General features: G+C 48.0%; 1 protein-coding gene across 1 annotated transcript in view; it reads left to right on the forward strand.

Annotated features, from left to right (window-relative positions):
- Positions 1 to 1,531: 1,531 nt before the first annotated feature.
- Positions 1,532 to 13,883, forward strand: part of SNCG (synuclein gamma) — a 187,177-nt gene continuing 174,825 nt past the window's right edge. The window contains exon 1 of the mRNA XM_078643297.1: positions 1,532 to 2,013. Within this exon, the coding sequence (XP_078499423.1) occupies positions 1,893 to 2,013 (121 nt within the window). The 5' untranslated portion in view covers positions 1,532 to 1,892. The remainder of the gene's footprint in view (positions 2,014 to 13,883) is intronic.

The raw sequence follows: 13,883 nt of genomic DNA on the forward strand, positions 1-13,883 counted from the left end.
ATAATACATGCTTCAACCCAAGTGGTACCCCTGGTCTACCTATGCCCTGGGTACCTCAGTACCATATACTAGGGACTGATAAGGTCACAACAGTATCCAATCTGGAAAGTACCTAAGTACTTACCAAACAAATTTTGGGGAGAAAGCACAGAGACTGGAGTTCTGGTTAGCTTCCAGTCAGACTAGTCAGAAACAGCATAGCATTAGGCAAAAAGTGGGGGTAATCATGAAAGCAGATCTTACTTTCCTACAATGCTAGTACTGTGTTCCGTGCTAAAAAATTTGGGCGAATGGCACCTCGAGGGCGCAGCAACTCAAGCTGATTTTTCTGCTGCCCACATAGATTTTCTACTTCAGTGGCAGCCTTCAGACCATGAGCCATCCTCACTACCGCCTGCATTTGATAAATCTTGCCAAATACCCTCTTAGTGACCGGAAATCGTGCTGGGAGAAGCCAAATATTGCTCACCCTCACCAACTTACCGCCCTGGAGCCGTGATCATGAACATTTTCTGCCACACGGTGACTGGCTGAATTTGGCAGGAACTTCGCGTTACAAGAGTAATGCAGAGTCGCCAAAAACTCCACAAATTCCACAAGCGGGAGGGAATATTCCACCCACCCCTAACCATAATGCCTTCTGGGTGACCATGAACTCCATAAAAAGCACATTGTAAGATATGTCGGAATCCTTATGGTTGAATCTTGATCTAGATATTGAAAGATATAACTTAGATCTCATACATATCAGAATAGTGTCTTTATGAAGCAAATGTTTTTTTGTCTATTCTGCATGCTAATCGGCGACATAAGAACAGCCTTGAGAGCTGAGATTGCTCGTTGGTGGTGTCCAACAATGTCTTCATTCATCTAACAGAGCCTACGACAGCTTCACTTAGATTCTTGAATAAAGAGGTGGAGAGGGCTGAATGACGACAGGAGGACATTTCACCGAATAATTACTGTGACCCAAAGAAACCTTCACCCAGAGTGTGCATTTGACAAAGTAACGGTACGGATTTAACCGGTTAATTACTTCAAGCAACGCATCGCGGAGTTTACATCTTTTTAAAGTGAGAACTATAGCTCATTTGTGCTTTTGCAAATCCCCTGTATTTGTGTTTATCGTGGAACCCCACTTCGTTTGCAATAATATACCTCTGGGAGGGGGTTAGGCACCTGTAAAGCACTTGTGGAGGCTTTTCTACTTTCCTTTACGTTCACATTTTTATCTTTAAACGGGAACGAAAAAGTCTGCTTTGAATGTTTTCTTCCTTGTACCAGCCTTCACTATAAATGTTGGGGACGTGGGCAGATCGCAAGGGAATGCTTTGTTTGCGAGTTAAAGGGTCCTGGGGGAGTCGCAGCCTTTGGTTGCAGCTGCGTTCGCAGCACGGAGTGCTGCCTCCCGCTCTCCCTGCCTCCCAGCCTGCCTCTGGTCCGCCTGAGCATCTCTGCGGCTCTCGCGTACCCGTCACAGCTGGAGGGCTTCTGCAGCGTGTCCTTGAAACCGAAGCATATTGCAGCAAAGAGGACTTGAAAAAAAATCCTATCATCATCCGGCTGAGAGTGCCTTAGAGGGTCCCGGCGCCCGCATCTCTCCCTCCTCCCACATCCCATCATTAATATTTTAGAGCCCGGCATCCGTTGGCATTGGTCGGGTCGCAGTGCAGCTTATACATAAGAGCTGGGCAGGGCTGGCAACTCAACCACTTCCACACGGACATCCCACTGCAAACCGGAGGAGGCAGGGGGGCAAGAAGCAGGAACAGGCTACAGGGTGAGGCCACGCCAAGACACCGCTGAGACCACAGAGTGGACCTTGCTGTGGTACCCAGGCACCAGGATCCGAAACCTCAGAGAACTCAGAAAGCCAGCCAAGATCCCCCAGCATGGATGTCTTCAAGAAAGGCTTCTCCATTGCCAAGGAGGGTGTGGTCGCCGCAGCTGAAAAGACTAAGCAGGGTGTGTCCGAGGCCGCAGAGAAGACCAAAGAGGGTGTCATGTATGTGGGTAAGGAAAACTCAATCTTACTTGTAACTAACTCAGAGGGTAAAGTCTAATGGGTCGTTCATTTCTCCCCACTCTGCCAGTTGGGCAAACCCAACAGTGATTGTGACAATACAGAGAAGCTCTTGCCTACTATGCTGACTGTCACCTTTATGTGTTCATATATACACTTATAGTGAAGTGATATAGCCAACTAATGGTCACAGTACAACAAGCCACGGTATTCTTTTAACAGCCCACTATGAGCTAAATCGCCCCCAATTGAATGACCTTGAATGGTCTTTGAAAGGTAACAGAAAGGGCATGGGTAGAAGAGGATTAAACAGTTTCCAAATTCACATATTTGTTGATGATCTCCACGTTCCGCATGGTAGCAGAGTATATGCTCAAGCTCCTTACACTGTCCGTCAAGGTGAACAAATCTGCCTCACCCTGTGCAGGTCACCCAAGCGCCTTAGATTGGCTCTGCATGTGCTCTTACTTCTTCTCAGTCCATGTGCTTCTTGCTCATATGATTATATTCCCAAAGTGGGCTTGCCCTGTCTGTCTCTGTGTCTTAACCTCCACAATCTACCCATCCACCAATGTCTACTCATAACATCTGGCTGTAGCTAGTTCATCCGGTCCAAACATGATCCCTAGGCTCCCTCACAGTGTCAGGTTGTGTACTCCAAACAGTTTACACTGTCTATCCATGAGGGAGTAGAAAACCATAGTGTCTCCCTCATGCTCTCTAAGTGGTCCAGACTAATTTGCCCTGTCCGTGTGGTGTGAGCTCTGCACCCTGTCTTTCCAAATGCCGCAGTTTACCTGGTTCTGCTCATTTCTCTTCACACTGCCTGGCCTTGTGTCTCAAGCTTGAAAAAGAACTGCGCTTGCCCTCTGGCAAGCAGACGCAAGTGGCATCCACCATTTATTGCATGTTATTCTCACTTGTAAAGGACTGAATTGCGAGGTGGTATTGTTGATTACACTGTGAACTCCAACTTGGAAAGGAAGACTTGATGGTGGCTTGCAATATTCGTTAGATAACAGCAATGGAGTTTGATAAATGATACATTTAAGAGCCATTGTCTTGTGGTACCACCCTCTCAACTCCCCCTCCCCATGAATCCACAGAACAGCATACTTTCGCTGATCTTGCATTTAATACTGTGAGTATTTGAAAACACACTGAGAAGCATATTGAGATAATGTCGGACACCTTTGTCAGTGAGATAATGTATTTATTAAAAAAGATGTGTGTCTACCTTGTAGGCTTATTGGTTCCAATGCAGTTGAGCAACATCAACCTTTCATTCTTCAGAGGTGGGGTGGAAATATTTGGTTCGCTTTAGATGAGCAATACCAACTCCCATTATGTACATTACTACCAAGTTACAAGACTCTGCCAGCAAGTGCTATTAAATAACAATTTAGTACGGTTATATTGCAACTTCAGCCGCAGGTGGCATTGGGACTAGATGAGGTGTGCCTTTTTGTGGTGCAAATACTGCTTTATCGTGGAACCGCCATGATAAGGGAGAGGATCAGGGCTAATCTTGAGGTGTTATAACAATCTAACTTGGGTGTCTGCTTCTGGGGGCAATAGGGGTTTTGGGATAGATGCAGTGTTAACTCTTCTGGAAGATCCTGAAGCCAGGACTGGCGTTGCCACTCTAGAGAAAGTCCAAAATTGTTGCCCTTCTCAGTTCCAGCGGCCATGTTATTTTGTTTCTATCATTAGCTCCTAGCTGCTGGCACCCTAGTTGGCTGCATAGAACAGCTTCGCCATGGAACTGGCCCTGAGTGAATCCCCCCATGTTGGTGCATAAACCCTAAGGCACAATAACTTTTAGTGATTCGCCCTCCCCCAAAGTAGGTGCACCTCACAGAATGCAATAGATAGTTGATTCTTTCAGCCAGTAACAGAATTGGTCCCATTTTGAGAGTGCCAATGATGATGCAAACAAGATTGAGATATCACTAATGCGGGAAGGCCTACCATGGGTACACAGCCCACAGACTTACCTTACCATAAGTATCCAAGCATATGGAGAGCCACCGATTTCATAATTGAATAGACTGGAGCTAATACGACGGTGGGAAATTTTCCCAGAGTGCAAAGATTCAACTTCTTAATTATCACCTAATGCTAGGGTTAAGCCTGCTTTAGTGTTAATCTGTCCAGACGCAACTGCAGAGGAACTCCTGCCTCTGTCAGAGGAAGGCCTGCCCACTTTAAAGATCCCTACCGATGAGCCTGGGCCTTCTTCCAGAAGGAACAGCTTTCAACACAGCTGGTGCTTGGTGGGATTAATACCACCTCACGATGGTAATAGAAATGTATTCTTGAATATGAAACATATTAGAAGTGTCCTGATGTGCTGGGAGAGTTCAACCAGCATATGGGGGGGGGCATTATTCTTGGGGTCAGTGCAAGACTGCATCGTTACCCTGGGCAGCGGGTCAAACTATTTCCTGAGGCATCACCAACTTCCAAAAGGCAATCACCTCCATCCAGAAGGTCACTTTTCCCCACCTTTGTTAAAAGGCGCTGTAGTGCTGCGTTGGGAGAGTGAGACATCTGTAGTTTTATGACAGATGCACTGATACTGCCCCCATAATTGGCACAACGGTCTCCTGATTTTTTTTGCAATTTTGTCAAGTGGGGTGGCCAATGCTAGAACTCAAGTCCCCTGTGGCGTAGCTAAGAAGTCAACCCCTAGAGCCAGGTCTCCATTCAGGGAAGGAAGAAATGAACGCAATTTAGCTGGAAGCCCTTTCACAGCAAATGTCTTCTTGCCTTTTTTCACTACCCAGTGAAATCTAAATAGATTTTGGCATCATAGCCTGGTTAATTTTCTTCATAGTGCCAAGGATTGGATGCTGTGGAGCCATTGCCGTCAAATACCATGTAGCCAGAATTCTGGCAGTGCCACTGTTTGATTTGTGCCGGTGGTTTCTGGTGCTCGGCATCAGAACTTAATTGTGAGCACCGGCTCTAGTGACAGTCCACCACATGGAGGCGCTGTCTGTTTTAATTTTTAAATGAGCACAACAACCGTGTTATTTAAGTCAATCTAAATTGAAAACTAATAATACTAGCCTCTCAAGCCATCATAGCTGTGTGTTGCCTGAAATAGTCTGAATTGTCACATTTGTAGGAGTGCAATGGTTAGGGGTTATGTTGGAACTGCAATTGGCAGGGTGTGGGTGGTGTAGGCTGCAGTGGCCTTCTGAGAAGCACCCTGACACTTTTTTTTTTAATTAAGTACTGGGTATTGCCCAGTTGGCCTTTCCACGTTGATCAACGACGACCATAGCAGCCTGGTGGAAATAATAATTGGTTTCCCAAATGAAGACAATTTACTACACTGACTATGGGCATGGGACGGGCTAGGGAGGGCTGTGTGCGGTAGTAGAATGTACGGGTGAGGAGAAACATAGAGAGACCTAATAGGCCAATGAATTGGGCCAATAGAATGCATCTGTAGCCTGAAGCCTCTAGCCTGTTTTAGAGACAGTCAGAAAGGGAAGAGTGGGTGAATTGGTAAGTGAGTGAGTGAACAAATAACGGGTGAATGTGTGAGTTAATAAATAAAGGAATGAGATAAATTAGAAAGTGAGTGAAATACATGAGTGAAGAAAGAAATTAGGTAAAACATAATATTTTGCAAAGAATGTGGAGTGGGTTCCTTAATCGTTCATTTTAAGAAGTTTCTAATTATACTGCTGTCTTCATAGAAGACAATTTTAGAGCTATGGGATAGTGTATCAACTCCTCTTAAAAATGCAGCACTATACATCCTGGAACCCTAAACGTTTCCAACTTGACCAGTTCAACACACAGGGAAAATTAAGGAATGTACCTTCTGTTTCTTTCAGAGGGGTCTTCTATTTTCCACTTAGGATCTTTCATATGGACCTATCATTATCAACTCCGCAGACAATGCTGTAGAAGCCCTTGATGGGCACTACCGATAAAACTGCTATGTGCTACAGGTCACGAAGTACACGTTTCTTCAGTCCTGGGGCTGTATTACGCATTGGCATTGTTTGCGCCCTGTAGAAAGGTGCGATGGGCACAAACAATGCCAATGTGCCCTATTATGATCTATGCGCTGCCCCCAGGGCAGCCCATTCATGTCAAAGCACGGAGCAGCCGCTTCGTGTTTTCACAGTGCAGGCGGCACCCACCTGCACTTTCAAAGGGTATTAGCGATCCCCTTGTAGGTGGGTGCAGTCAGTGACTGCATCTGCCTGCAAGGGGATATCTGGTTTACCCCTGCATAGGGCTGCTGTCAGGAGGCACACTGACAGTGCGCCACCTTTTAAATGGCGCACTGTCAGTGCGCCTTCTGAGGGATCTTTGATGTCTGTAATATGGCGTGGGCGCGGAGTCAAAGGATTTCCCTCATTTGCACAGGGCACACCCTTATGCAAATGAGGGAACACCCTCTGAAGGTAGCGCTGGCACATCAGGGGCCGTAATACCGATGACTGCGCCAGCGCTAATTGTCGCTGTGCGCCCGAGTATGTCTGTGATTATGTGCGTTTGCTTCTGTGCGCTAATACAATATGCGCACAGATGCAAACACACATAAACACAGAGTTCAAAGTCTGCGCCAACATCACAACAGCATTACAGACCGATCCTCTGTAATGTCGTTGCAGGGGCGGCTCTAGGCTCATGGTGGCCCTGGGCAGGGAGCGTAGGTAGGGGGCCCCGGAAGAGGGGGTCCGGGTGGGGCGGAGCCCCCCCCCCCCCCCGAGCTCAGAAACCAGGAGGAACACAGGTGCAGAGGCAGGTGCACAGCTTGCACATGCCTAAGGCCGCCCCTGGTCGTTGGGTGCATTCTCTGCCACAGAGCGACAATTAGCGTTGGCGCAGTCATTGGTAATACAGCCCTAAGTGCGCCAGTGCTATCAGTATTATAGAAGGGGACACACAAGTGTCAGCGACCCGTTCTATAATACCAAGGTTTCTGGGGGGCGCGCAAAGTGGGCGCAAACGTCCGTTGCGCCAAAGGGGCACCTTCTGTAATACGGCCTCATAACTTATATTTAACTGGCTGATGCACTGTGGTTGTTGTAGTCTCTTGGTTTCCATCCCGGTTTGGAGGAATGTGTCCTTGGTAGCTTCGCCTGCACCTCATATGTATTGCCAACAAAATGCATATGTACCAAGTTACCTTTATACCAGTGGGTGCCCTCGACAATCACCCCTGGGCAGTCTCAGACTGAGACAGAAAGTATCAGAGACATGAACAGTATAAAACGGCCCAGCAGGCTCTGACAATGACCTTACGCCAGTCCATCTGACCCTGTCCCTGGGTGAAAACAGAGCTCTGTGGCGCCATCTTAGACTGAAAAGAATGGCCTGAGAAATCCCCGATGCTGCCTGCCTGCAGGCTGGAGTCCGGGGCACGCGGGCACACCCAGAACTGCATTCCACCTCCCCCTCAAGGCTCGGCGTCATAATGCAGCATATGCTAATGTCCACCACTGATGGAGCAGACGTCCGATGCTCTCACGGGGGTGTCAAGGAGAAGGCATCCGAGGTGTGGCGGCCTCGGAAAAAGCACTGCCACGTGCGCACTGCTTGGGACACCATCAGCCCTTACGAGTACATGTTTTAGGTTCCCTTTTCCCATAGTGCTGAATACTGTTGAACACAAGGACAGAATGTTAAAAGCACTTCCCACTCTCTGGCACAGCACTACTTCAATAATATTCAAATGTTTCAACGTGTGAACTTAGTATGAGCCTGTTACCAAGTCATCAATTTATACTCTAAGTAAAAGTTATGAATCGCCACCTTTTGACTTTTGTAGGTCAATAGATGATGAGTTTGTTTTCTAGCGCCCATTTAAACACAAGTCTTGGTAACAACAACCGTAGAATGCCATACATTGACGTGATGATTTAGCACAAAGAAAAGTACTTTATCGCCCCTGTGTTAATCAAGTGCTGAGATGGCCCAGCTGAGATTTAAAACGTCTCTTTCACGTGACTGACAGATCTCTGCACCGCGTGCGTTGACCCACTGCGCTATTCTACTGAATGGTGGTGAGGTCTTATTCTTGTGTGCAGTGCCACCCTCCTTTTTCTCCTATATATTATGAAACGTTATAATTAAGGCTCTCCGTTTTCCATTCTTACATATTTTTGCAGATGTAGACAGACAACAATGTGTTTCCTGTCGATATATATTTTTTGTTTAACGGAGAAATACGCAAAATAATGCTTCTTGTGGGTGACTCTCCATGCTGTCTTTTGTGATTTCTAAGAAAACAGCTGAGCTCACACGCAGTATGGGACGTTCAAGAAATGTTTCAGATTTTCCTAAATACAGGCACGTGTTAGCATACATTTGTATTATAGTACTGATATTATTATTTACCCGAAGGTGTACACTTTGGCTATTTAAATTGCTAAAACGCGTCAGGGAACAAAGTATGAGTGCATGTCTATCAGTTAAATAAATGGGAAAATGTACAATTTTACCACTGCATCTATCTTCAAAAGACAACATAAATATCAATAAGAATGCCAAAAAGTAAATATGGATAAATACAGGCGGAAATGTTCACAAACATAAATAACCTAAAACTGGGAGCCATCGTTATGATATGCCGGTCAGTCCTGTGCGGTGTCAAGTGTCGTGCTTTGCTATACTATGTCACGCTGTATCATTCTATGCCTTGCTGCACTATACTATGATTTGCCATCTTATTTTAGAGTTCAGTGCCCGGAAGGGCCAACAGGGCCTTTGGGTGCTGTGCGGTCCGGTGGTTTTGGGGGGCTTAGGGGGATGCCAGGAAACCACAAGAAGCAGGTGACCATTTCCTTGCTTTGTCTTTGCCCTTACAGCACAACCCGATATCCTTCTCGGTACACGCAACACTTCTCAACACTTTTACAAGTTACTGCGGGGGAATGGGCTGCGGGGGGCAGAAGGGGGTATGCATCTAGCCATGATTCTCGAAGTAAGTTCAAACGTTGAAGGTTTAGGACTAGTTAGTTAGGAAGGTGGCGACGAGCAGCATACAGGCAGATCAGAGATGTACCTCAAAAAGATGAAATGGCCGGATTAAATGTTCTTTAAATAAGTCTGTCGAGATGTTACGTTCTCTATTTTTGCGGCTGAATCCTAGTACCATTACTGTGTTATTCTGGAAGCTGCCTTTGTACACCCAGAGAGCGGCAGGGAGAGATGCTGCAGACAGTTCCCGCACTGCTGCTCCCGGGGGCTCCCTGGGCGTGGCCGGAAGAAGCCGCTGGCGCCAGACGGGCCTGCAGCAGGGCGTGGATGGCGCAAGGCTTCATGGGATACTGGTTGGCAGGGCACTAGCTGCTGCGTATACGGCTCTGGCTGGCATCGTCTGGGATGCAGTAACGCGCCCGTGCGATGCAGGGTGGTTGTAGCTTCTCCAGGCGGTTAGCTTAACTGGTAAATAGCACGTGTCTCCGTCCCTCTCAGAGCGTAAGAGAGACGACCGTGAGTTTGGGAGAGAGGGGTGGGGGGAGAGTGAGCAGACTCAAAAAACCCTTTAAGTGTGAAAAAGGCCGCTTTATTGGAACAGGTGCACATTTACAAAATACACAAACTCGGCAACCGCCTCACAATCTAAACCACAACCCAAGTTTTTGTTCGTTTTTATTTCACACCCAAAACCCCGCCCCCACCCCACACCCTCCATCACACCCACCCCCACCCGTACATACCCAACACAAAACCATACAAACCCCAATAACCTTATAACATTATAACATCACCTAATAAATATAATCTTACATCTCTGACTATAAACCAACAGAACATATCCCCCGATCCATATTCTCCGAACCCCACGTCAATCAAACTGAACAATCCCCAAACAATAACCGATACAACTAACTGGTCCAACTTGGCCCAAAACTGACGATCACATAGCAAAACCGCCACGCACCTGTCCCAAGCGACAAAGCACAACGTAAAACCCCATGAACACATGTTTCAAACCGCAGCCAAACGAAAGAAATAAATAAATAAAATCCCTTAAAAAAGGGGAGAGGAGGGGGGGGACAAAAAATTCTAAGCTCAACCGGCCACCAGGTCACCAAGCCCAAAATGGTGCCCGGAGCGAGGAGCCCCGCCCATTCATAGGGGAGCGCACAAAACAACTAAAACCAGCCCAAAAAAACGCCCAAAAAGAACCTGCTAGAAAGAATACCCCACCCGGATCTCCCAAACCGCCCGGGGGAGGAGACCTCCCGGAGGTCGGCTGCCCTCCCCCAAGCCCCCCTTGGGAGAGAGGGGTGGGGGGAGAGTGAGCAGACTCAAAAAACCCTTTAAGTGTGAAAAAGGCCGCTTTATTGGAACAGGTGCACATTTACAAAATACACAAACTCGGCAACCGCCTCACAATCTAAACCACAACCCAAGTTTTTGTTCGTTTTTATTTCACACCCAAAACCCCGCCCCCACCCCACACCCTCCATCACACCCACCCCCACCCGTACATACCCAACACAAAACCATACAAACCCCAATAACCTTATAACATTATAACATCACCTAATAAATATAATCTTACATCTCTGACTATAAACCAACAGAACATATCCCCCGATCCATATTCTCCGAACCCCACGTCAATCAAACTGAACAATCCCCAAACAATAACCGATACAACTAACTGGTCCAACTTGGCCCAAAACTGACGATCACATAGCAAAACCGCCAACCAGAACGCCGTGGGGTGAAAGACTGATACGGAGAGAGCCCCACCTTTCTGCCCCCCCCAACCGCCGCAAACCGGGGGGGGGGGGGGGGTACGAGGGAGACCCAGTAAGAAAAGGAAGGGGAAAACCAGAATACAAAAACGACTAACACTTACTCACCAAACAGCTGACGAACCGTCAAACAGCGAGATAGAACCTCCCGCAACTCCAGAAGATACAGGTCCATACCCATACGGGACAGGTGTACACCATCCCCCCGAAAAAATTCCACCGCATCATATTTAATGTCACTATGGACGATGCGCCCGAAACCCAGGTCTCTACAAAAACGGGAAACCTCCAAATTCACCTTCCTCCGGGATTTGTCCACCGCCTTCGGTTTCACCGCATACCTCCAAACCCTCCGCGGCACCATCTCCGTCCAGATGACATGACAACCCGACCACTGACTGTGTAGCAAGGCCAAGTCCTTTTTTATCGCCCGGAGCAGGACAACCCCTTTGACAGAGCCCATGTCATTCTCGCCCAAATGAAGCACCAGGACGTCCGGGCAAACCCCCCCTACCAACCAAGAATTCAAGGCAGGTATAAGTTCTTTCCACAACATACCCCCCTTTCCCTTCCAAACCACATTAAACAAACTGTCATTGAACCCCAACGAGGAACCAAAATAACTCTGACGGGCTTGCACTTGAGCTCTCTTAATGAACGAATGGCCCACGATCCAAACTGTAACGTAAGCAGCCCGAGGACCAGCCACAGAACCTGAAAAAGAAAACAGAGTCAGACAGGCAAAACAGAGGAGGACGCCAGCGCTCCAGTAGGCTCATTACGAACATAGCGCCGAAAACAGTTAGAAGTCCAGCGCCCCAGACCCATGATGTCCTCCCTCGACCAACCCCTGTGGAAGGCCTCCGTGGCTGCCCCAATCCGAAAAGAATGAGTACCGTATGAAGACCCATCCAAACCAATATGTCGCAGCGCTTTACGCAGTACCATGCGCAGTTGATAGTTCGTCACACTAGACCCATTGGCATGTTGAAAAACTCGGAAATCCACCAGCCCACCCGACAGTTTCCTCCAACAAAGGGCCCAACGTAAAGGGCACGTTTCCTGAGGTGAAACCGATTCTAACCAGACACCCTTGCCCACACTTCTCTGATCCGTTTTGGAGTGTGAGAGCCAAATGTGGACCCCCCGCTCCGTGATCTGAACATCCCCCCACAGGAGGCCAGGAGAGGATCTGTTGCCAAGCAATTCAGACACACGAAAAGCCCCAAAAAACATCCACACCATCAACGTGGCAAACAAACACGCTTCCACTCGGTCAGTACACACAACCGGAAGGACAGAAACAACCTGAAACAGCTTTTGCCACGACAAAGGAGATCGCAAAGTGCGAATAGCACCACTGTCTCTAGACCATCCCTCCAACATTCTCCTACCCAACTCCCCAGCCGACGGAGAGTAACCCCACAAAAGCTTACCCATGAAAGAAACTCCAGCTAATTTGCCAGATATAGTAATTCTAGACAACTTCTTATCCATTAACACCAAAATAAACTGTACCACATCTTCCGACCTTTGCCAATCCAGATCCCTCCGACAAGCGCCTGACTCCAAAAATTCCTTCCAGGCTAACTCATACGCCGTCCTCGTGGAAGGGGCCAGGGAACCTAAAACCAAGTGAAGGACCCGGTGTCTCCTATCGTCCAAAGGTGTTCCGGCATGGGAGTCGGCTCCTCGTCTGCCTCCAAAGCAAGCCCACGGAATCTCTCCCACTGTGAACGAGACAAAGCATCCGCAATGTCATTGTCCACGCCAGGCACGTGAAGGGCCCGAAAACCAATATCATGTTTCAGGCAACCCAACACAAACACTCTCAGAAGTTTCAACATCTGGGGATCTCTGGCCGACTGTTTATTAATCACCTGAACCACAGCCATATTATCGATCCGAAAAAGGACCTTTTTGTGGGCCAACTCCGCCCCCCACAGCGTGACCGCCACAACCACAGGAAAAAGTTCCAGAAAGGCAATACTTCTACCACCATTCTTCCATTGCATGGGCCACTGTTGAGCACACCACCGTCCTTGCCAGTAGAGACCAAAACCCTCACTACCGGCGGCATCAGAAAAGATCTGTACCTCCCAACACCAATCCACCTCCCAACACAAAGGCACACCATTGAAGGAATGTAAGAAAAAGACCCACATACGTAAGTCCTCCTTCACCCCCGCAGACAGTCTCACCCTATGATGTGGAAGGGAATGACCAGACAAGGCTCTGCCTAACCTCCTACAAAAAGTCCTACCCGCCCGAACCACTCTGCAGGCAAAATTCAGGTGTCCCAGCAAAACCTGTATCTCTCTCACAAACACCTTCTCCTTCCCCAACATAGTTCCAACCAGCTGAAGCATTTTCTGTTTCTTGTCCAATGGAAGACGAGCCTGCAACAAATGAGAGTCAAGCTCGATCCCCAAAAAAGACATGGTCGCGCAAGGACCCATGGTCTTCTCTGGAGCCAATGGCACACCCAAGTAACTCATCAGTGATTGAAAAGATGTGAGAGCCGCATGGCAGGCTAAGGAATTGGCAGCACCTACAAAAAAGAAGTCGTCCAAATAATGAGTGACAAGGTCATGGCCACTCTGTGTAGTAAACCACCATTGAAGAAAGGTGCTGAAAGTTTCGAACAAAGCACAGGACATAGAACAGCCCATTGGCAACGCCTTATCCACGTACCATTTCCCAAGGAAATGGATGCCCAGAAGACACCAGTCCTCAGGATGGACTGGAAGGAGCCGAAATGCGGACTTAATGTCGCATTTTGCCATCAGGGCGTGAGGGCCCGCCGAGACAACCAGCTGCATGGCTACATCCACAGAGGAATAGGACACCGATGCCGCTTCCGGGTCAATGAAATCATTTACTGACTCACCGTCCGGCCATGACAGGTGTTGAATGAGCCGGAACTGACCCGGCTCCTTCTTGGGGACTACACCAATTGGGGACACGATAAGGTTCGCCAGAGGCCAGTCATCAAACGGGCCCGCCATCCGACCCTCACTCACTTCTTTGTCCAATTTCAACTGTACAATGTCTGGGTGTTCGCTCGCTGACTTTAAATTCTTGGACCAACGTCTGAGACGCGGTCCCTTATA

This window comes from Lissotriton helveticus, chromosome 5_1, assembly GCF_964261635.1.
Source record: "Lissotriton helveticus chromosome 5_1, aLisHel1.1, whole genome shotgun sequence".
Classification (NCBI taxonomy): domain Eukaryota; kingdom Metazoa; phylum Chordata; class Amphibia; order Caudata; family Salamandridae; genus Lissotriton; species Lissotriton helveticus.